Consider the following 25,883-nt stretch of genomic DNA (forward strand, 5'->3'; position numbering starts at 1 on the left):
ACCTTACACTGTCATTTACAGTCCCAGAGAGCAGGGATTGCAAACTCCCCTTCCAAAGAAGAGAACAGTCTGAAAAAACCTGAATGCCAAATTCAATCATGCTGAACATGGGGAAGTGGACTCTGACTCAGGATCATATCTGATCTTCAAAACTTTCAGGTTGGTTTATATACCACAAAGCAGGAGAAACAAACAGACAAAACTCCACATATTTTTTTCTCTTCATTTTCATGACAATTTTTAAATTCAGACCTTGGGTCAATGGTCTTAGATTTTTTTCCCTCCTGAGTAAAAAAAAAGATACCAGCCAAAATTTCTGTAATGTGAGAATTTTCCTTTTTTCATGCTTTGTGAGAATTCAAAAAAACAATAATTATTCCTGTTGGAGTCTTGGCTTTGAGGAGTTTGTTGTGAAAAGTCAAATGATTTTGCTGTCAATGGAAATGACATTTCAAGTGAAAAGCAACTTCTGGTGTAAAAATATCATAAGTTCACTTTTGGATGCAAATCGTCCAAATGTTTATACAAGAACTCAGTGCATTTCAAGGTACATTCATACTTCTTCACCTCCTTCAAGAGCTTATGCAGAGGCTTAACTTTAAGGGTTTGTTCAAGTGTTTTGCTGCAGAGGAGTCCCTGAGCCCTTGATGCAGAAGGCATTGTTGTGATGATTTCAGACCTCCAGGCAGGAGGGAAATTGCACGTGTGGCATCTTGCAAAGGACAGAAAACAACACTGGCTTTTTTGGAAAATGTAGAAGTGTGTTTTTCCTTGGATTCTATGTGGACAAAGTAGTGGTCATTGGAAAAAGCAAGGAGAGAAGAAAAAATTATAGAGAAAATGAACAGCGGAAGAATAAATGTCTTTCTCCTTACAGACTTTACTGAAATGCTTTCAAACAAATGTCTTGGGATCGAGAATTCCTGAATTATTTTGCAAAACAAAGTAGAACTACAAATGAAAGCGATACTGACAATAAAGGCAATGTTTCCCAACACAACTATAGTAAAACAAAAGGTTGGGGGAGCAGAGGTGAAGCTGGAAGGAAGGAAGAAATGCATTGCCCTATAAAAGAAAACAAATAGAAAGAGGTTTATAAAGGGGTGGGAAAGGCTGTAAAGATGGAAAGCACTTTTATTTCCTGATGTTTCACTGGTACTTATATATTCTCAGCATTTCACAACCACAATATTGACCAGTGTGTTTGATAAAAGAACTTGTATTTTTATCCTACTATGCCACTATTTTTGCTATCAATAGAAGTGTTTTCCTCTAACCTCAAATATCCATATATTGGTCTTATTTAACAAGGAAAGAGGACAAAAAGAGTCTCCCATTATTATACAGTGTACCTAGAGCCGTCTACAGAATCCCAAGATCATTAGCCTTCTAACAGATCTCCTCCAAACACCTGAGATGCCTGTGCTTCAGCTGAGCTGCACCTCTTATCCATCACTCAGCCTGGTTTTGTTGGGGGCTGTGTGCCACTTACCCTTGGCACTCTTGTCAGTGGAGACCCCCTGTGCTGCTTTCTGAAGCCCTTACGCAGCCCACAGAACCCATAGTCCCTCCCTAAATCGAGGGTATCTGGATTGATTTTCCTTAAAATGAGGATTTCTGAGCGAGAGATTGTGCAATGTTTGGAAGACTTCCATTTTTGTGCTGAACTGCACATATTTCCACTGAGGACTGCTGGCCATGCTGGACCTTGCCTCATACGTGGTTACCTCACTCAGACGCATTGTGCAAACAGCTGTAGTCTAAGTGTGGGGCAAAAGCTGTGCTTGCACACATAAATGAGACTGGAAAAGGTCTCAGACCCCCCCACACAAGTACCTGAAAAAGTGTCACTTATTGCAGACTGCTACATTAACCTCATCTGCCTTTTGGATCGGGAGGCTGCGGGAGGGAGTGGCAGCCAGATCACCTTTCCGGAGGGCAGCCGTCATTCCTGCTGCTCTCTGGCTGTCTCCTGCTAACTACACACATGCAAGAACACCTCAGGGTAGGCTTCATGTCTGGAAGGACTCAAGACCCCAGCAGTAGCTGCTGAAGGGCACTGTTGTCATAGAGACAATGAAGGCTGCCCCCAAAAGTTCAAAACTGTGTCAGTTTATACCCCTTATATCTCAGTTTGGAGTGTGAGCAAAGGGAAAACCTAAGTCAGACTGGAAAAGACTTGCTGCAGTCAAGCATTAACAAACAAAGTTACACAAAAAAAACAGTAAAAAATAGATTTATTTTCTGTATTCCAGGAGCCTGTTGAAATGGATGCTGCTGACCATTGACCAGAGAAAATTTTCAGCCAGAATAAAATTTTATTCATGGTTTAACCACTCAGAGACTTTAATTTCACAAACACTTTGGTCCAACATTGAGGCCAAAAGAAGCAATCCCATTTTTTTTTCTGATTCAACATTGTCCTCTCCCTTTCTCTGCCATTCAAATGGTGCATGTTGCTGCAGTGGACCACCGTGGGGACCAGACCCACATTTGAGCTATCCAAGCTCCTTTGCCTGACAGAGCTTTCTCCTGGGTGTTTCCCTTCCTAGTGTGCTGTGCAGCAGCATGAAACCTCAGGTGGCACCAGGAATTGCATAAGTTCAAGAGGGAAACCCATGGCAGGGTGTTGGAACAAGATGATCTTTAATGTTCCTTCCAATCCAGACCACTCAATGATTCTAAATATGCACAGGGGCAAAGAGAATGCAGGCCTGCCTATTCCATGGCGGTGCTGTCTGCTCGTTTAACTTGGCGGGGAATGACTGTGGCACCAGAGTCGTTCCTTCTTGCTGTAGCCTCCAAATTCACTGACCTGCTTTGGAAGTACCTCCTCCACAGCAATGTGCTGTAAAAGTGTTAAGAGGCTGTTACTTATACAGGATATTTATAAAAGTGAAGGCATAAAGATTACACAAAGAAAATATACAGAATATGCAGCATACAAATATTACACAGGCTTATAAATGGGTTTAACTATGTTAATGCTGAGTATCCATTAGATATCCACTAGAACACAAAAGGTTGCCTTTTACAAACACATGATCCAAAATGGGAAAGGGACCTAGGTTAGGACACTCACAATCTCTGGCTGAAAAAGACCTGGGGAAAAATAAATGCCAAAAGAATTAATCTAGTTTTAACAAACAGTTTAAATAAATAATATGTGTTTTTCTCAGCTGAGTTCTGAATAGTTTTTAATAAGGGAAAAAACCCCAATATTTTTCTGGGACCAAAAAGCAGCAGTCTGCTGAAGACCACCTGTACAGTACATGGAAGAAGAGTGAGGACTTAGGCTATGCTATTTTAAAAGGCTGCTTTCATTGACTGGAACTATTATTGGGCTGCAGCACTTCAACACTTGAAGGGTATTTTACTTTTTTTTCAATTCTTAAAACTTTCATATTTCCTATTTCCATTCAGACTGAACCCAGACTGAACTTCCATTTCCCATATTTCCAGTCAGACTGAACATTAAGTATTTCCCATGTGATGAGGATCGTTCTTCTGTGCTTCTTTCTTTCCCCAGGATGGATTGATCTATTGACAAGCAACTACCTGGACTGGACTGCTTGGATTTGCATACTGCCATTTGAATCATCTTCCTCAACCCACTGGCCATGCTGCTTTGAGTGCAGCCCAGGACACAATTGGCTTTCTGGGCTCTGAGAGCAGAGTTTTGGTTCATTGCCAGCTTTTCCTCTATGTGAACCCCCAAGTTCTTCTTTCACAAGGCTGTTTTCAATGACTTCTCCCAGTCTGTGCTCGTGTCTGTGATTCCCAAACCCAGATGCAGCACCTTGCACTAAATATTTAACACCTCTGTTTTCCAGACAATAGGATTTTTCCAGCAGACCACTCTGGAGTAGACACAAGGAAAGCAGCACCAAGAGACCTGCACCTCCAGCACCTTCTCTTCTTCCTGTCTCCTCCTGTTTTATCCCTAGAATTCTCTTTTTTTTCCTCTCATCCCATGGCTTACTGAACTCCTCCCTTCCAACCTGCCTTTCTGCTTTTCTCCTTTTTCTAGAAACACAGCTTACCTTATCCCCACCAGTCCCTGTATCCCCAAAGCCCTGGTCCCTTTCCAAACTCATTCCCCCACAACACCCTTCTGGAATATGGATCAGTGACATCGTTGGGGTCAAGCAAGAGCCCTCACTTCCCCATCATGTATCTACACCCTGCAGGCTACATCTTACAGATCAAGAGTGTAAGATCAGAGGGCAAAAGCATGGGGAAAGAGGCAGAGAAGTTAGGTGACATGGCCAGCACACCAGAGAACAGACGACTGGTGTTGCAAAAGCTACACATGCATCAGCACCCAATGATTTTGGTACTACTTGATACCATGTGTGTTTAGAATTGCAGCAAGCTGCCTAAAAGTGATGTAAATAGGGTATGGGGGGGAGAATTGTTACTCTTGCTTGGAATTTTTCCTGTATTCTAACTGGTTGTTATCTTCCTTGTAATGAGCAAGTAGAGTTGTTACTGTACAACATAAGGCTGACTATTAACTGACAAGTAGGCACACTAAATCTGCTTCTTGTCCCCTCAGGCAGTGGTCCCTAATTCTTGGCTCAGAGACGACATGCTGAACACCAGATTCCTCAGTGTTGCTTGCTGACATCAGGGAAAGTGGAGCACAGCATCAGACATCACTTTTGGTGTGCTACTTCTTCAGCACATAAGCTCAGGTTTGCAGAAATTGGGGTTCTCTGCTTGTGATTAGACATTGGGCAAAAGACATCAGGAAGAGAAAATAACAGAAAATGGAAAAGGAGTTGGATTATCACAAAAATAATTTTTCTTGGTGCCTGAAAGCTCCATCAAGTGAAAACAAATTAAAAAACCCTCAAATAAAAAAACCTTGGCAATTCTTTGCTTTCAGTGCCCTCCACAAACTTCTTCCTCAGGTTCATGAGAAGACAGACACCATCTCTGCATTAACTATGGGCTCCTTGTGACATAATGTATTTCATGAAGGTAACTGGGAAAGCCACATCTTTCTTTGACACAAAAAGCAAAAAAACTCAAACAATAAACTGAAGAAAGTCTGGAAACATAATAAAGTAATTGAAATCAAACAAAGCTGTTCACCTGGTCTGGGATGATTCTTTTCATCAATAAAAAGAATTATCTAAAAAATCTGAAGTTTAGACTGGCCTCACACATCTATTTATGTTTCAATTTTGATCAGAAAATAAAATTATCCATTAAATAATAGTTAAGTTACAATGTACTGCTGAACCATAGCCACTGACAGACTGGAGATATTTCTCTGATATATTCAAGTATAATAATGGTGATGGAAAGTGGCTACCTGTGCTTCTGGTGTAAAGAGCAGCAGCATTAACAGCTATTCAGCAGAAATGAAGGGCTGTCCAGGCAAAGAAGACAGATACACAAGTTAGTCTCACAGATAAAGTAATTCTGGTGAGCCAATCTTGAAGTGAAACATGCATTTATGGACATTTGTGCAAACGTGTGTGTGCCTGACACTCCAGATTTGGATTATAAATTTTAGACACAGATGAGTTAATTCACTCCACAACCCGATTGTGGCTAAGAGAGACATGACCTTAAGGCATGGCTGGATCTGCTCCACATTCAGAAACACTCCCCAGGCAGGGCTAACACTCTCATACAGGTCTCATACACAGAAGAGGAGAAAAAATACCTTTACTGGGCTCCTGCAGCTACCTCTGCTGGGTCATTGGCTCTGTCCTTAAGTGTAATGGGCTGCCTCAGGTTCACCTGAGCACACTGACGAGGTGTTCCCCGTCCTACTGAGTAACTTTTTAATACCCTGCAATCTCCATGCGTCTCTTACTTGTGCTGTGAACCGAATACCTGCAAGAGCACAGCTTGCCTTGCAACTTGCCAAGGCTAGTCGTGAAACTCTTCCCTCCTTTTCTCTGCTCCTGTATCCTTTTCTGGGTTGGTAAATGTCAGCAGTTGTAACCCACTGTAGGGAGGCATCTGGCAGTGATGGCTGCCACAAAGGAGGAGGCTCTTACTGAAGATGCTCTGCCAGCAGCGTTATGCAGACTCCTCTTCTCAATTCACATTTCTTGGCACCTACACCCCTGTCTGACTGACTTTTAAATGGGCAAAGAGTCAATCCAACAGATGGGCTAAGTGGCAGGCAACCAAGATGCTATGAATGTACATTGTCTGGGTGTGGGGAGTCAAATTGCCAGTCAGGGATATCCAAGTTAATGCCCATCACACAGCTATGTGACGACAGCATGGAGATATGCCCCCAATAGCCAAGTTTAAAATGTCTCCCATAACAGAAGCATTCATAGACAGAAAAAATACAATAAATGGGTGTCACAGCTGACCGTGCTTGGGAGGAATCCAGGAAGGAATTGTGATGGAGAGGCGAGTCCAGAAAGAAATGACTTTCACGAAGTCAGTGTTGCCATCCTCCATCATGATGACTTCCAGCATCATACAAGAAGATTTTATACAGCACAAGGCAAGCAGCAGAGAAATTTTTTTTTCTTTTTTCTCAGGAATTCTTTAAGATTAGTACAAAATTCTAACGCATTACATGTTTTTGCTAAATGGCTCAATAAGCTTTTTATGGTATGTGGTGGCCTCTGCATACATGGTATAAGCAGACCAGCCTAACAAGTCTAGTTACCAAGGAAACAGGTTTTTAAACTTGAAACATAGGTATTCATGATGACAGAGATCTTACAGTTTTTTGGAACATGTCTCTCTTTTGAGGAGTGAATGTGGAAGCTGGCTTTCAAAATCCTCCTCACTGTGGTCGTGAGGCCAGTGGAAAATGTTTCATTGCTGACCCTGACTCACTGATCTAGCAGAATTGGAAACAGAATATGGAACAAAAGATTATTACACATCATCACTTAATGCTTTACCTTAAAAAAAAGCAAATGGGGGTGTTAATTAGACAAGGACTTCCTTTCTCCGAGGGAGCCAATCAATCCCATTTTTTTCCATCCTGAAAGGAGAAGATTTTTTTTTTTTTTAACATAAATCTTTTAAGCCTCAGTGCTATGTCTTTATAGGAAGAGGAAATTGATCTCAGCTATTCCCTGACAGAGTGGCACTGAACAGAAAGTGTCTTTCTTTCAGAATGTATTCATTAGTTCCTTCTCTCAACCTGACCTTGAATTCATTTGATTAGATGATTAAAATAATTTCATCTCAAAATGACAGTTTGTAGGACAAACTTAATTAAGCTCCAGGAGGGAGGAATGGAAAAGCTTGTGCTACGATTCTTGGTTTGTATGAACTCCTATGCTTAAATAATCACATGAGGACCATTGTAAACCCCTGCAATATGCTGAACATCTGGCCTCCCTGATTCCCCTCTATCTGGCAGGCTCTCAGAGCCCAGGCAGCCACAGGTGACTGCTCCCTACCTGTCTCACTGCCCCAGGCACCACTCCCTTCCCTAAAAGCAGAGTGAAGGGAGCAGAATGCACTGTGAGCAGTCACTCTTTAGCATCTTCTCATTTCACAGCCCATCAAGAATACACAAAGTGGCCACAGAAATCTTGAAAAATCATTTGATACATGTAACAGGAAGAGAAGGGACTCTGCTGATTTCATTGTTGTCCCATCATTTAAAAATGAAAAAAAAAGCTACACACTCTGTAGACTCTGCACTCTGCACAGCCACACTGTGCAGTGAAAGTTGTGAAATTACCGCTTTCTCATCACTTTGTTTGATGTGCTTGTCTACACTATCAAAAAACCTGAATCTGATTTCTCTGCTAAAATAGCATCACCTCTTTTGGCAGCAGTGTAATATTAATGCTGATCAATATCTTGAGCATTGCTTCTTTACATTTGTCAGGTTATCTTATCCTGGCAGTTTAGAACTATGGGGTTTCATTTGCTAACATTCAGACTGCATCTAGTCCTTTTGCAGGGCCACTGGTGCTGGCAATCCTGGATATGTCACATAAATACACCCTTTCTACAAGGCTTGAGGGAAAACTACAGCAGGCTGAGTATGATGCTCAGTTCTAACTAAGGAACTGTATTGACTTCAGTGAGACTACATAAAAATAACTGCTAGCCAAACTTGATTTAGAAACGTAAAAAATTAAATTATAAAAAATAATAGAAAACCCCCTTCAACCACAAATTGTACGTGGTCCATTTTGCAAACAATTACTTAGCTCACCAATATATTAATGATAAAAACAAACCTCCCATATTCCCCAGCCAACAGAAAACATAAACAGTACTAGAAAAGCAAAATCGTCTACACAGGGTAAACGACACACGAATAAATTTGAACAGGAAAAACACATTAATAAATCTTCTTTTACGAGGTAAACAAATCGCTGGCTCCTCGCCAAGGAGGCAGGCATGGCAATCGGTCGGGGGATGCCTGCGAGCGCAGCAAAGCAGCTGACAAAGGCTCCGCAGCGCTGCCAGGGAGGCGGGCACAGTGCCGCACACAGCCAGGGCCGGCCGGGGGCTGCCCGGGGAGGCTGCACCTTGTCGCCCTGATTTTTTAAGATTTTCTAAGCCTTTTGATGTTGACATTCTTTTAGAGAACTTTCTCACACACTTTCTGTAAATAGCACATTGTTTTGCATTCCTTTATGGAGGAGGAGAAATTTGATGGACTGTTGGTTTGTCCAGTGTCAGTGGGGAGGTGGCACTGTCACCCTCCAATCCACTGTCACTTTTGGAAAACTATAAATGTTGGAGTCAGAAAATAAACTCCCCTTTTCTCTTCACCTTGAGAGCAGCGGTGTGTGCCTGTGTTCTTCCGTGTTCCACAGCGACAGCCCCTCCCTTGGAGGACGGTGCTAAAATACCTGGAGGGTCGCACTCCTGCCTCTCACTGGGGAGAGCAGGATGGCCAGGCTGAGTTTGGTGTTTGGGACATTCCCGGGCAGTGTGGGCTGCAGCGGGAGCAGCCTGAGAGGAGCAGGCAGGTGATGCATCCATCCCATAGCTCGCCCTAAGGCATTCGGTATTACACTGCTTCCATACCCACCACCACAGAGGTTTCCTGTTTAATGATGCACACCATTCCCTACTTAGCTGGAGGGGTTATTTCTTCCCTTGTAAGGCTCCTGAATAAACTGAAATGCTAAAGGAGATACAAAAAGTCCCACTTTTCTTTTGCTCAAGTCAGACACCTTGCAAAGCCTCCTTGCAGATTAATGTAGTGAGACAGGGGTTCAAAAAGAGCTTTGCAGAGCTCTTGCCTTTGCTGCCTCTCAGTCCCACAGATCGATGTGATGATTTTCAGACACACTAAGAGAGGGGCACAGCCCGTGGTTCAGGCTCTGAGGCAGGAATCTGAAGTCTGGTGGCTGACAAAAGTTGCAGGGTCATTTGAATTATCATTCAGGGAACCTTCAGAGATATCACTGCGTAGATCTTCTGTGCTTGAGGAGAAGTAAAACAGTCGCCCGCTCTTTAGTAAAACAGGACAACCAACCAACTAACCAATGTCCTCCAAATACACTGACACCTGACAAACTCTATTTGAACACACACAAAGCATGAGATTTCTTGAGCAGTAACAAGTATAATTGGACCTTTGTCAAGAGTATCCGTTGATATTCTTGTGCTGCTGCTGCTGCATAAGAGAACCAGAGCATTTTTCTGAACAGTGTGGGAGAACTTCACAGAGTGATGGTGCACCTCAAACTGAGATGGTATACCATTGCTTTATATATAAAATTGAGGACATTCACGGTGTAGAACAACAAAATTTCTGAACCGTATAATTTGTCACAGGACAGGGAGTTCAATGGCTGGAAAGCGTAAAGACAAGTCCAAGCATAAACGAGGTTCTTCTGTCCATGGCCCCTGGACGTTTCCCCATATCTGCATGCCTGTAAATGAAGAGCAAAGATCATGGAAATAACCTGGCAATGGTGTACTCCAGGTATATCACGTTAAGTGTGACTGTCAACAAACAAAAGAGAGAGTTTTCAAAATGAAAATTATACTGTCTTGAATTTTTTTTTTTTTTTTTGTGGTGCTTCTTCTCTGGTTTTGAAGGCAATGGACTACAGCTGCCAAATTAGAAATTTCCTTTGGTTTTTATTCCATTAGAACAGAAAAATCCTGGGCTCTGTTACCATTTGAGAAATACAGGCATAGTCAGTAAAAAAATTAAATGTTTATACAGTGAAAGTCTTTCCTGTGAAATAGTAAAACCATTATTTGATTAAAATAATATAGCACCCAGCACAGGGATATTAAACATGATGCATCACAGGTAAAGAAGGAAAACATTACTCCTCTTCTGTCAAGTCTGTTACTAAGAAAAGACTCTACTCAAAGTAGAAACACTTTAATATTTGTTCTTAGATAAATAAGATTAAAATTTAACCTTTACTCTTATAAAACCTTTAGAGAAATATTCATTTATCTGCAGCTGAAATAAATACTGGATTGCTTTATTGATTCATTGGCTAAAGGCATAGACAAGTTGTGAAAATTCCACTCTGCTTCCATTGACACATTGTACCATTGTAAAAAAAAAGTCACTTAAAAGCAGTTTAGCCTTGAGAAAGTGGGCAGTCATTGTGAGGTTTGGCCTTCTAGGAAAGAAAATACCTTTCATGTACCCCACTTAAGAACTAAGATATTTACATGGAATTGCTTGATAGACATGATAAATTACTATAATTACATTTCCTGAAGTACTCAAAGGCAATCATATCACAATGCAGAACAGCCTTTAGAGGACATAAGGTTTAAAAAAAAAAGTATCAGAAATACATAAACAACCTCCCAAATGACTCTGGATCAGAGCTGCAGCTGCAGTAAATCACCATGAATGCAATGGTGGCATATTCCTAATCAGTGGCCACTGGGACCAGGGCTCCAGAGTTTATCTTTGTGCAACAGCTTGTGATATTTAAACTACAAATTGGCAGCAGTAGAAGGGCAACTGGTGGTCACGTTGTAGCTGACCGGTGTGAACTTATTCCCCAGTGTCTGTGTTGTCACAACACCAAGTGTGAGATAATTTAAGGCAATCCCTGCTCCATAGGGAAGGGGTAAATACCTCACAGTAACCTCTGGACTGGATTAAATAAAATAATAGATGTGGCAACATTGTTGCCTTGTATTCCTTATTTCTCCTTTATCTAGGTAGCTTAAGTCTATATTCATGTACATGAACCATGACATCTTCACTTGTGTTTATCACACAGCTCAAATAAAGGCATAATACATCCCCTGTTGCTGCACTTTCTTGTCCTTTTGAAGGATGGTCCCCTCTCTTCAACATCTGCATATAAATCAGCAAAATTTCCAGTAAAGGGCCAATGACACAGAAATTATTTTTCCCCCCAGGACTAACTGCCATGTCACATACAGTTGTAATATATTGTAGCATCAGATAATTAGACTATGCCTGGAGACCTCATAGGGGGTACAAGAACACCTTTTCACACTCATTTAGTGTACTTGTTCAAAAAGCCATTTTGCCTTAGTGAAAGGAATCTTTTTAAAGTAATTAGGAGCATAAGAGCATATATTGACTCTACACTTTTAAGGTCAGACTTTTACACAATAATATTCTAGTGGGGATGTAGTTAGTTCATCCCTTATAAGTTCAATCAATTGATTTTCTATTTGGAATTACACTCACACTTCAGTTCATTTTTTGCGGGGAGAAATCTAAGTCATATTACAAGGTCTGGACCCCTTTGCTTGAGCAAAATTTCCATGTTGAAGTTTGTCTGAGGTAGAATGGTAGGCCTGGATGTTCAGCTCTGCAACACAGCTTATTCACACCAAGGAATGAATGGTTGGTACACCCACGTTTTCAGAGAGGATCATTATTTAATGAGAAGGAAAACTACTTTAATGAACAGTTGCAGAAATTTTAAAGGTTGAGACAGAATAATATACTAATGCTTAACTGCTGTCAAATGTGGGAGTTAAATTGAACTGGTCCATCTGCAGAAAGCCTGTTTCCAACTAAGGGGATCTTGTTGGAAACAGGGAATCCTGTATCTAGTCCCTCCTTGAATGTTTCAAGGTGTCTAATTTCACCTTTTGCCTCCTCCATTTGAGACACCTAAACATAGCCTGATGTTTGCATCCTCTTCTTATGTAAGAACTCATATTTTAGCTGTAGTGCTCCTCACCTTCTACATTCATTTTAGCAATTACTGATGCGTTTTTACAATTGTATTTATTACTCACTTTTAGCAAAGAGGAAAAGAGAACATGAAAAGAAAAAACACAAGGAGGCCCAATGAAGAAATATTGAAGACCAAGTGGACTTTTCAAAAAGCTTTGGCTGCCGTGCATTCAACACATGACACTATGTTGCCTAATAAAATGAAAAAAAATGAGGCCATAGCTCATGTGAAGTAATGTTATGTGCATATCCATCCCACATGCCATGGTTTCCCCATCCCTGCATGAACACTATAAAACATATGTTTAGTCTGATAGGACGCATCACAATGATAAATTAAAAAAAAAAAAGTTGAAAAAAAAAGCACCCAACTGGGATCTATCTTTTCAAAAATGAATGATGATATTTTCTATCCCTATTCCTTTTTTAATCTCTGCAAGAGCTGGCTGAAACTGAAGTTTCTCAAGGTGGAAAAGCCATCTGGGAAAGACTGAAGCTGTAGTAATGTACTAAAAGATTTGGTTGGTGATTTGCCTCCCGCAGAGCATTAAGGCTTGCACCTCCAGCCAAATTTGTTCCCTTTATGCCATTCAGCAATGGCTCTCCCAAAAGCAAACCCCAGAACACTCACAGCTTACTTTAGAATGAGTGCAGCAAGGACCTAAACCCTTTTGCATTCCCATGGTGTTTGAGAATGGAAAGCAAGCTGGGATGACACCTGGACATGCATCAACCCTTGTCTGAACCATGTACCACAAAGAGTAAATGCAGGTTCTCATGGAGGCTGGAAGCCATGGACCCCTTATCCTGGAGAAGTACAGCCACTAGAAAATGACTGAAGAGCACCACCTCCAAGTCAGTGCAAATGTTCCTCTGTTTCAAAGCATCCTTCATCACATTAAACTGAGGGAAACAAATATCCAAAGTTTTCTTTTATTTTCTGCTTATCAGAAATTGCACCTTCTAGAGAATCTGATACTGGATTTCCAGATGTCTTACCAAAGACATTGTTCTCCTATGGTGTTGTAAGGTACCACTCTCATACCCTGTTGACAGCGGAAAAATGAGGAAGTTCTTTTGGATAACTGTATTTCCCCACAGCAATTTCAAAGACTGAAACAATTGCTTTTTCTTGCCAAGGATGTAGGCACCACAAAACTCAGTGCCTCATTTTCTCTCCCCTAGAAAAGCCTACAGACAAGAAGGTCAGGACAGATGAGAGAAGGAACCGAAAGTTCTCTCTTGGGGAGCATTTACATTTATTTCTGCACTTTGTGGCGTATATGGACACTCCAGCAGCCACAGGATGATCCTACTGCTGCAAGAAAGAGGACTGCTCTTTTCCATTCAAGCCACTTTCAGAGGAAGGAACTCACCACAGTGAGCCAGGATTTGCCCTCTGAAGACCAAGGTGTACAAGTATGGTCCTTGAACCATCCCCAAGACATCAGGCAACCATGAAAGTACCAGCCATTTAGTGGCAGATGTGGCCAGAAAAATATAACATACATATATAACATAACATAACATACATATCCCAAGGCAGGACTTGACCTCAAATGAGTTTAAACATGAAAGACAGTGCGATCTTGTCTTGTCCTTGCACCAGCAGGCCTTGCTGATCAAAGATATGCCACTCAGACACTCTTGAGCTAAGCAAAGGAGTTCTCACCAAGACTGCTGCAAAACAATCAAGCTTTTTATGAAGCTACTGTTGGTGTTGCCATATTCCCCGTCAGGTGCCTGACCCACACCAATCACTTTCCTGGGTGCAAGGAACACTGAAAAAGGGTCTCCTGTCAGGTGTGAGACATTCCTACTGACCAAATCAGGCTACAGTAACCCCGTGGTGTCTCAGACTGCAGCCCAGGTTCCCTAGACACAAACCAGCAGCAGGAGATAACTACAAACAGCATTTAGTCCCCCTGTCTTTGTACCAGCAAAAGTGACTACACAGCTTCTATAGGGCAAGCCTGCTCTCACGACAGAGGCTGCCAGAAGGACTCCCACCATCTTCCACTCACTTCTAAAACTGGAATTAAAATTTAAGATGATTTCTGTTCCTAGTTATTTCCTCAAATACACAAACTTCACTTTTATAAAACCAATTGTTTTATACTTAAACAAGATTTTAAATGATTTAATGATGTTTTAGGAATTAAAAGCAAAGCAAACATGCGCAGTGCAATAAGATTTATTCACAGAAAGCATGTTTCCATTCAAAAGAGGGGAAAAAACTGATTTTATGTAAACTACCAGAAAAATCCACTTCACCCCTAGAGAAAATAGGCACACAAATACTGTACTCCTTTCATAAATAATGTATTTTATTGCATATGGCTATTAAGGAGAGCATCCATGAACAATACAGACTAAATACAATACACTACTCTAGTTCCATTTATTCTGGTCTCCAGCAGCATCACATTTATCCTTATATACAGCGTGTACATTGGAAGACACAGCAAGATAAGTTAAGTCTCTTGTCATATCACAATAGCAAGAAATATATTTAACATCTTGATATCCAGAAACAATACGTACCCAAAAAGAAAACACTGCTTAATAACTGTTAAGGTTATATAGCAAAAAATATTTTAAATTTAAGGTAAGTCAGGCAAAATGTACAAAGACCCAATATACATTGTGAAGTTTTAGCAAACATAACATTTATACATTTTGGTTCCATTCTGTAAACTAAATTAAGAATGTAAGTATTGCATATGCCTTTGTGAAATATACAGGATAGAGAATAGTTTATTATTTTGTCAAGTTGTTTTTTGTTTGTTTTGTGGTTTTTTTTTTTAAGTTGCTGTATGCATTTTAACCATTTGTTATAGTGGCATGATTTCTTAATTGATTCAGAGGGATATTTGAAAATAGAGGCATTCAAAACACTGAATTCAGCAGGTACCACACTCAGTGCTGGTGGGGGGAAGAGAGGGGTCAGACAGAAAATGTCAAAGGTATGCAGGATTTTTTAGTTCCAGACTTGAACAAGCAGCACTTTAGAATGTCTTAGAACCATTTATAGCATCAGTATTAGAGAAAAACTCAATCAGATCAGATATTTAAATTGATTTTAGGTCTAATATTGTATTAACTTATGCATTGCTGTGATTTAGGACCCCAAAAATTACACTGAAAAATAAAGTGTGCCATGGAGTAGGGAAGGAATTAGTTTACATTCATCTTTGTCTTGTAATACAATCCTCAGTTCTAAAAATTCAGCATGTAAGCAGGAAGACTGCATTGCCGTTCGTTGTATTTGTAAGACATTGACTCTTCGTCTTCCTCAGAAAAAAAAAAATCCCAAAAAAAGATAATGCATTGTCAAAAGTGAAGTACAGGTTCCACCAAGCACAATGATTAAAGAAAAAAAAATGAAAGAGCCTCACATAACTCATAACTTAGTAATACTTACATGTCTATCAGAGCAGGCACTGGTGGGGTACCCTTAAAATGTACACAAACACTTCAAGCAAAGGAGAAACAAGGTGGCATGACATTCCGCTAGTCTGGTGCAACAGCTGTGTGTGACTTCTGTGACAGTTGCTGCCACACCACTCAGATTTTCAGGCCACTGGAAATGTGATGCACAGTTAGCCTTGAAAAGAACTCAGGATAAGTGACTGCAATGGTTCTTCTTCCCTGTAGTAGTGCCTGCAGCTACAATGGTGCTTTCTTGGTAAAAGGCAAATATCAGGACTCTATAGATGGCAAGATAATACTGTGTTAACATTAGCTCTTGAGTCTGCCTGATACCCATTATCATCCCTGCATTCCTAGCATGCTTATGTGGATTTTTGGTTACAAGAAATGCAGCTAAGAACAGTTAGCTGACAAAAGTGAGCTTGTAAATAGAAGAAAAGGCTTTTGCAATCTGAAGTACCTACATAAACACCTACATAGAGAGGATTAAACAAGTGTGTCAAAGGTACAGAGATACCCCTAATACAGGTCGATGTTTTTAACTTATGTTGCTTCAGTTACACATTTTATACTTTTTAGCTACTCTGAATCCTCTGTCCAAGTCTGATTCACAAGAGTTTCATCCCATTTAAACTTTTCAGTGCCCTGTTTAGGCTTTGTCTGAGAAGTAAAACTTGGGGCTAGTGATTCAAAACCCAGCAGCAGCAGCTGTACAAGTTGCAAGTTCAGTAAGGCTGGCGACCGTTCTTGAGAAACTCAGCACAGAGAGAAAGGAGTTCCTGTCGTACACCAACTCTGCAAATCCGGCTTTACTTTGAACTGAGGTAGGACTGTCGTAGGCTTGAAATTATGCCAGTAAATACCAGATCTTGCTGCTTCAGCAGGTGTTACAGAATCCCCTAATATGCCAGAGAAGAAATACAGTTTGTCTTTGAAGAGAAAGAAAATGAAGGCATTGGCCATTAGTTAAAGAGGCCGGCAGAAAAGTTCCTATGATTTAAAGAGCATCTCCAACTTCTGTCGAAACAGCAGCAAAATGATAACATAGATGCCATGGACAGGTAATGAGTTAGGCAGGTTTCCTTCCCTTCCTCCCAGATCTGTTGTACGGTGTAGCCCACAACAGTTATGCAACTGTTAGGACCAACACTAACAACAATAAAAAGTAAACGTTAAGCAGCTTCAGTTCCCAAAAACAGAAACCAAAAAAACGAATAAACAAAAAGGTATATGCCGAGCAGCTTCTTTGAATGTTGTACTCTGTTGTTTGAGGTCATGATGAGAAAACCAATTCCTTCACTCTGAAAAGAAAAATGAAAGAAAGTCAATCAAAGCCGCAAAAATTTCTTCATATATATGATACAGATAACACCAAAAATACCACAGAGATGATTCAGAGTGGGTTTTCATGTTGAATCAAAAAGAGCTGTTCAATAATTGCTCTCATATTTGTATACACCATATGGGATTGCAAAGGCAATAAAGGGAGTATTCCCCAATCCAACACCACCCCCTTTTTTTAAGAACCTTTCAGCTAAGGCTCTTCAGGTCAGCAAACTGCAGGACACAGAATGGGTTGGAAAACCTGACACAAAATCCCCCCCAATCAAGTTGTGACCATCACAGTTTTTTGCATCAATGGAAAGGAAAAGGGGTTGGAGAAAATAGGTACAATCTAAACTCTTTTTTTGTCAACTGGATATCACAAAAAGCTTTCCATTTCCAGACATTAAAAACAAGTTTGAGAAAAAACATCTTGTCTTTAGGGAAGACAGAAAGTACAGAGATAACCTTCTTTTAATTTAGTTATTTGATTTAAGAAACAACTATTATTTCAGAAGTAAAAAAATGAATAGGTATACCAAAGGAAAAACAATTACTGACTACAAAGCTGCTTTAAACAGTCAAGGTGAATTATGCAGTAAAACAGAAACTGATTACAATGAGACCAATTCTATTTCAAAGAATGCAGTTGACTCTTGTAGTGTTTCTTCACTGCAAAGAATTAATGGATAGCATGTGTCTACCCCACAAAGGAACATTATTATTTATTAGCTCACAGCATTAAAATGATTTGATGACATGGCCATTAAAAATCAAAATTTAATAGTTATAGCAATTTTCTTTGTTGTATGCTGTCCCCAAGTTTACAAGTTAAATGAAAATTTTAGTTAGATTATGTATTACATGGGTTTTTCTAAAAACAAGTTATTTGGAACATTTTGGGAACAAACACTCTTACTTAGAAAGGTCTATAGTTTTGACTGTATTGATACAGGAAGTCAGTATTCCTATACATTTTAATTCCTTTGGGACCACAGAACCAAAATAAATTAGATAGAAAACACGGATGTCAAAGTAAGCCCAGCACTTATCAGTGCAAGTTTCAATCCCTATAAGGCTCTGAATAAACCAATACAAAGCCTCTTCCCTCAAGTTTACACAAAAACAAAGGCTGATGTCCCTTGGCATGCGCATAAGACTTGCTAAATTGCTTTGAATCTCTGGCAGCTAAGTTTTACTCAAGGCATTAGTCCTGCAGCAGTCAGTTGGAGCCACTATATGATCCAATACTTAGGATATTACTTGGGATTTTATTTCATGCCACATCTTGAGATGACTAATAGCTTGCCAAGACCAAAAGGAAAGTGCCTTGTTGCCCCCACCCACTGCCACCTACTTGATGCCACTTTTCTGATCAGAAACTAAGTCAAATCTATCCATTCAACCTTCAGTAAACAAGTTTTCATTGCTTGTTCTCAACAGGTGTTTCAAGAACTGCCTTATGATGCATCTGGGAGGGAGCTCCAAATCTGCAAACACCATCCTGAAGGGCTGCATGGGTGAATATGGGGCAAGGATGGACAGCACTCAGATGGGAGCAGCAATTCCTCATTTGAGGAAGAAACACTCAACAAACCACTTGGTTTCCATTTTTGTTCAGGGAAGTACCGTAGATGCATCATGTAGGCAAACAAGTGAGTGTTCAAAGGTACCTGCTAATTCTGTGTCATTGCTTTCCTCCTTCAAATGGAAACCAACACTGCAACTAAATTTACATTTCCAAAAGTGAGCATGAGACTGAAAGCCAAATAAAATATTTTTTAAAAAATTTAAAATCCTCATCTTCAGATATAGAAATTGCTGGAAAATGCAAAGGATACAAACAAGTATGGTTCAGTACAGACATACGCCAGTCTAGGGCAGATATGAGGGAAGAGTATTAGCAACCAAGTATATCTGATGTGGTTCTTACAGTACAGCAGGTACTGTTCAGTCAGAATCAAACTGGGGGAGGTGAAGTGGCTGATGCTTCAAAGCACTTCCATACTTAGCTGGCATGGTTTTGTAGGCAGATGATAGGACTGTGGGCACAAGCCTAAGACTTATGATGCAATAAACACATTATCCAACGAGTCTCTAATGATGACCTATAACTCAAAAACCACCCCAAACACAGTCTTCAATAATAAAACTATTTCCTCTGACTTCAATAAGCTTTGAATCATGTTTTGAATAAGCTTTGAATCAATAAAGGAAAAATAACTACTGGTACCACTTGACCAATGTAATAACAATGCCAGCTTCAGAGGAAGCCTAGTTGGAAAAAAAAACCTGCAAGTTCCATACCAAAGTAAAAACAAACAAACAAACAAACAAAAAAACCCCACAACTAACCAACCAAAAAACCAAAAAAAAATTTCAGTATCATGTTTATTTTTACCTCAGTGATTAGTATATTTTATTTATTTCAAGCCTCAGTTCAACCTTCCACTCACACAGCAAGTCACAGCAGTACACACCATCTTTATACAGGAACTCAAAATTCCTACAGCACACAAACATGTTCTTTGGTAGCTTCATTCCCCATGGACATGCACTAATCAAAATATAAAGTCCAGCACTGTGTCAATACTGAGGCTTCCTCTTGGTTTTGAGCTTCATTAAGAAAAGCCTCCATGATCACTGCCGAGTTTCCAAAACTACTTTTGATTCTACCAGTGCTTCTCAGAGAATAAATCAGAGAATAAACACACACACAAACCGCTATGAAACTACCAAATACTATAGACTTGCTAAATACACTGTGAAGAGAATACAGTTGTTAGTCAATTAAAGAAGATCTACTCTGCTTATTAATTTTCAAAGTCAGTAAGCAGCAAATACAAATTTTTTTAATTTCTAAAAATAATCCTCATCTGCTAACAAGCAGGCAGGCAGAAACAGTTATTCATGTAGCTTGTGGCAAAACACGTTGCTGGTTATTCATAATCAGTAAATTTATTCCACTGGCAGTGTGACTGCCAGAGCACATCAGGCATTGGACACAGAACCCCCAGCTCCGCTGCAGGCTTCTGCCCTGACTCCAGGCATATCACTCAGTGGTTTTATCCCTTTGTTTCTCCTCCCCATGTTATCTGCCAAATCGATTAAGGCTGTGATTCTGCTAACTAACTTTTCCTGGACGAGCAATCCTATTGATACAACCAAACTGGAGGTTAACAACACGTCCATCTGAGGGCATCAGGCCAGGCCATTAGACAGCACAACCCAAGGAACTGGATCCCACTCACAGAGAGGTCACTTTGGTACACCAGACACCTGAGAGGAGATGTACGTATGGGCACAGCTGCTGGCCACACAGAAAGGGTCAGTGCAGCCTCCATCAGCGGGTTACACTGCCCTCCCAGCGCTCGAGCTTCCTGCAGCACCAGGCATTGTGTGGCTGGGCTCCCAGCAGGAGATGGGTCAAAGGCACCCACACAGGCTGGACACTGTCCCATGCCCACAGCAGCCCGTGTCTGCAGGCAAGTGGAGCAGAGAGCGGGGCTGAGGGTAGGAAGGAACAGCACAGGCCTGATGGAAATAAAGCCCTGCTGACCAGGCACTGACAGAAACCAGACAGGATCTGAACCAGAGCCTCCAAGGGCTTCCTTACTGAGGCATCACAGGAGGCACACTCATCATAAGGTCACCAACTTGGCCGAGCACCCAAATGCAGATGCAGCCTGACTGCTACCCAGGACACTACTGGGAAGTGCACAGTGGGAACCAAATCCTGACCTGGCTCCAACTCTCATTAAGCAATGCAATGAATACTGTACTTAACATCATAGGTAACCCTGCTAAAGATAACAAAACAACTCATGTGCTGAGCTATGGCTCTCCAGAAGTAATTCTAGAGAACCTATGCTCCATTAGCAGGACTACTCTTACCAATAAAGCTGAGCACAGACACTTTCAGAGGAACAGGTTTCAATCAGAGCTTAAACATGCATTTTACCAACACTTTGCAGGAAAACATGAAGTAGTATACTCTAAAAATTTACAAAGATCACTTTGTAAACCTTGTCAACGAATACTATCCCCCCAAACTAAAATGTTTCCACATTTGATGAGAAAAACCAGTTAAACATGAAATGAAAAGGCAACGTTATTTTTATTTTTTAAACAAGTCATGGTTGATCATAATTAGAAACATGCTGCACCAAGTAACCAGGCTCTTTTGATATGTTATTCCACTAAGAAACAGTACATGATGTTGTTCAGATATGTCTCTTGCTTTATGAATTTAAAAAAGCAAGCATCTGGTCAACATAGATTTTTCATGACAAATAATAAAAAGACACTGAGTTTCTTTAGAGTAGTAAAGTAGGGATTCTGCATCCACAGTTACCTATGTTAAAATGAGCTTGACAGTACGTTTAACTCTTGTGTCAAATGGTTAGAATAGCATCACTTTGAACTGCATTAATATAACCATGGGGAAAGTTTAGCTTTTAAAGTGGGAAGCAAACTGCTAGACTGTCTGGAAAAAGATGTTGCATGTCAGTACCAGCAAATACCTTTTGGGTTTGTATGTCCAAGCATACTGTTAAGAGGTCAAAATGCTCATCATCTGCTGTCATGGACAAAACCCCCAGAATTTCTAATGAGCATCAACTTTTAACCAAAGGTACTAAAAACGAGAATTATTTCTATTTGATGCCATATATTTACAAGATAAATACTTATTTACCTATGATCTTGCACTGGAGTTTAAGCAGTTGAGTCTATAGAAGCATAGATGGAATGTGGGCTATGCTTAGTTGACTTCAGAATTTGTGTTTCGTATAATTTTGTCAAGGTTCTTATAGAATTTTGTAGTACTAAGAACTAAACATTAAAATGTAATTATGTGGAAAATAAAAGGATTAAACTTACAAATGTAATTGTAATGAATTTCTAGTGCTGGTCCAGAAATACATTTTCCATATAAATTATAATAAATATAGGCACTTCTAATTTAAAATTAAGAAAATAGACATGCTCATTTTTCCTAGGATTAATTTAACACAGCTGCAATTATATCGCTTAATTTCAGAGCCACAGCCAATGTTTACTTTTAAACAAGTTTGTATAGATGAGATTTAATCCCATGCTTAGGGATAAAATAAATTAGACAGAAACCCCTCAACATAGGACTATCTGAAATATGTTCAATTATCCTCTCCCTTGCAAGCTGCGTATACAACCATTCAAAAGCATTACATGAAATAAAACAAAATCAAGCAGCTTTCTCTGAGTAAACAAAATGCTAGAAAATAAAAATGTTTCGTCCTTCTGCCCTTCCACTGGGAGCTTGTAAGGAGGACAGAAACACATACGCAGCAGCAGCAGATATGGAAGACAGACAGATAATTTGCCACTGGAGAGATTTGTCTGTAGCAGCCAGTCAAAGAGCCCCTCCACAGTACACACACAGCTTTTAACCATCATTAACAAGAAGTCATGCTCTTGGCTGAGGACCATTATCACACATGTGAAATTGCCTCCCACCTTACAATCATCACACTATTCCCATATCGGTGCAGATTCAACACCCAACACCACAAACATGGCCCCAGTGGGGCTGTTGGCTTGAATTCACAGCTCCACTCACTACACCAAGGAGAAAGCACAGCTTTTCCCAGGTGCAGCCTGCCAGCAACGTGGGAACTCCAGCAGTGCCACTTTGCACACAAAGTGAAGCTGGAAGTTTCTTAGAGACAGAATTTTTGCAAAACAACACGCTCACCTTCCAAGTGATGAGGAGCAAGGCTGGAAGGGATCAGTGAGTAACACACTGAACTACCTACCAACCCCATCTCTGGAGACACAACACCAACTGAATCAGCATGCCTGCCCCAAAATCATATACTAGGCAATACTCAGCTAAATTCTATTAAACTGTGTGTACCTACTCACCCTATGCAGAGCCAGCCATTCCAACTCCTTAGAGTCAAGGGAAAGAAACAGTGACTTTTAAGCAACAATTTTTCTGCCCTATTTTATATTGGGCTCTGACAAATAAGAGTTCTGAAAGGTCTCAAACTCTGTGAGGTATACAATTTGGTATACCTTTTAGGAACAGAGATGATATCCTTTTACACACCTTCACAGTTGCTGGGAAGTTTGCTCAGCTGGGATGTCAAAGGCATATTTGCGCCTCTTCTAATTTATATCAGTAGTCATTAACAAGGTCAACCAGTTTTGACAAGGAAGAAGAGCTCTTGTGAAGCAGAGCTTGATATTCTCACACAACTGCCAACTGAAATGCCATCAAACTTAGTTGTCCTATTTCCAGTAGGTAACAGTGAGGTGGGAAAAAACCAAAAACAGTACAATCAGATTTCTGGTTGAAATCCTCAAGTAAAAGCTTGACTGCGATTCTAGGTAACACTGGACAAAAACCAAAGTTCAAGAACTGCTCCTGAGCCACTAGGCTGAAAACACATGCCTGAAAACACAACATTAGAGTGTTCTCAAAGAGCTTAAAAGTATGCTTTTTTCCCTCTCCCACTTGGGATAAAAAGTAATAATTTCCACTGGTTAAATTGAAGAAATATTCACATTAAAAATTCAAATATTCATAGGAACCAGGATAAGGAATCATGTAAGTTGTGGGAAGTCATGTTCAGTCTCCCTTTCCATTACAGTGGCTAATTATTCCATGAAAACAGCTGCAGTAAGAAAGAACAAGAGCACTCCACCAAACAATATATGGTTAAGACATGCCATAAGGTGGTGAGGGGGAAAAGAGGACTGAAATCTTTTTTCAGCCAGAAACGTAGTGGACACTGGTCTGTCCCAGGTAAGTGCTCTTGCCTCATAAATATTGTGGAGAGGGGAACAGAAGTACTACATCCAGGCACCCTTTCAAAGACTAATCCCTGCCTCCATCACTGCCAAATGGGCTTAGGCACCTAGTATCAAAAGAGGCCTCAGATTTACAAGAGAATCCTAGAGGAAGACATTTATCTTCCAGAGAGCAGCATGTTTTAAAACACAGGGCTCTCCAACTTTCACAGTCAACCACCCTCCTGTTCTGTAAACTGACCTTCAAATGGCTTACCAAGGAGACAACCACCCCTGGCAGGACATACATGCACTTAGGCATCTCACCTGCCACCTAAACACACTGAATGTTAGCTGGCTACTGCAGCTTTTGGACTTTCAGGCTAGGAGATATGTCCAGAGAAATGCATTTTCTTGCAGAAGAGACACACAGGGAAAGAAGTGAGAGAAAAAGAAAGCAAGGAAGGTGTAAGAGGAACAAGCTGGCATGCACAGGAAGGCAACCTTTTCCCTACAACTTTCTCTTCTTGCCACAACCCCACTTAAAACTCTTGAGCAACCTGAAGTAGGATAAACACATTAAAGGATTGTTTTCCAATTTTATCAATACTTTTCTAGAGATCTTTTATGGCCTCACCCTTGTCAATGTGAATCTGTCAGTAACAGAGAAGTGAGGAAAAGATGAAGCTAGACAAGAAGTTTCATCGTGTTCCATGATGACAATACATCACCACTCCCTGAAACCATTTAGTGAAGTGAGCAATACAACACAAAAGTGCTGCACTGAAGCAGGTTATACTCTCCCCTAATCCAGTTTCCTCTCTCTGACAGTGGGTCAAAAGCAGCTGCATACAAAATCCAAGATACGGATTTTGCAAATGGAGATACTACCCAAAATTCTCTTTCCTTTCTAACGATTGACCTAAAAGGACAAGCCAGCTTGTAAAAGACCATGAGCCAAACTCTTCTTAACTTCCTTGCTACTGTAGACTATCAGCATTTGGCACAGTGCATAATTTCTGAAAGCCAGAATCACAAATTTAGCAGGGTGTCCCAACCCTGTTGATTTCAACACCTTCATGTTTTTCAGCCTTAGTACTTATCACTCTACAGAAGCCCACTAAGTCTACTCAAAAACAACCACTCTAACACAACCCCCCAGCAGACATTTCCCACTATTCCTTCAACAAACAGTCCCAGTAATCAAACCAAAATGAGGTCTCAAAGAATGATACTTGGACTTGTCATTTACAAATTTTCTTCTAGTCTCCTTTGCATTAAATACTTTGCTAAGAAATGATAGAAAATAAATTTAAAATATTTTTATGTTGCATTTTTAAAACAAATATGGGCATCTGAAACTTCTTACTCTGACTTTAATTCAGAGATGGATAAGCATTTCTTTTTGTAGTTGATGTGGATTTCATTGCATAAAGAAGCTGGTATTACATTAAGACATTAAAGGAAGAGATGTATTTTTTTCACACGGAAATTATAAATATCATCTACATATCATGCCCAGAGGCTAACTAATACTTTCTTGGAAAGCAGAGGCAAAAAGCTTAGCGAGCTGTTTAGAAAAGTAATTTAGGTGGTTAAATCATCTGAGAACACCAGTTTTGAAACTGGACGCTGGTCAGAAAATAATTTATGAAAGCAAAAAGCATATAATCATGTCCTCTTTCTTACCCATATTTTACTTTCTTTCTCAAGCAAGAAACACAGATTATACTGAATGAATACAATTGTTGCCAGCTCCACTGGATGCACCTTGAATCCTCCCCATCTAATAGTTTACTGCAAAGAAAGTGAAGCAAGCCCAGAATGATTTGTTCTGCAAGACCAAGCAGATACTAAACCTCTGCATTTTTAAGAGAGGCAAGGTGAATGCAAAGCACCAAGTTTACCCACCCTCATGAGCAAGAATATGTGAGACATGCAATCAATCTCAGTTCAGAAAACAGCACCCATTTCATTGTTTTTTCAGCCATGAGACTGCAGTAGAAAGTATTACCTCCCTCAAGAAGAAACAAGCAAAAAACCCAAAAGCACCCAACCTTTTAAAGTATGAAAAATACTATGCTCTCAGAGCACAGTGTGCTTTCACAGCACTTTTCTCAAAGCTTCAAAGGGATTTCTTTAAAAAGATCCAAAAATTAGTGTCAATTACATGCAACATTACTAGCTCCAGTGCAAGATACACTTTCTTCTGTAATTATAAGAGCTCTTAGTAAGT

The 25,883-nt window shown here is 40.2% G+C and overlaps 1 protein-coding gene across 1 annotated transcript in view; it reads right to left on the minus strand.

Moving 5' to 3' along the window:
- Positions 1-14,424: 14,424 nt before the first annotated feature.
- Positions 14,425-25,883, minus strand: part of IRS2 (insulin receptor substrate 2) — a 28,829-nt gene continuing 17,370 nt past the window's right edge. Inside the window, exon 2 of the mRNA XM_084201492.1 lies at positions 14,425-16,851. Within this exon, the coding sequence (XP_084057618.1) occupies positions 16,847-16,851 (5 nt within the window). The 3' untranslated portion in view covers positions 14,425-16,846. The remainder of the gene's footprint in view (positions 16,852-25,883) is intronic.

This window comes from Fringilla coelebs (genome assembly GCF_963513975.1).
Source record: "Fringilla coelebs genome assembly, chromosome: 2".
Classification (NCBI taxonomy): domain Eukaryota; kingdom Metazoa; phylum Chordata; class Aves; order Passeriformes; family Fringillidae; genus Fringilla; species Fringilla coelebs.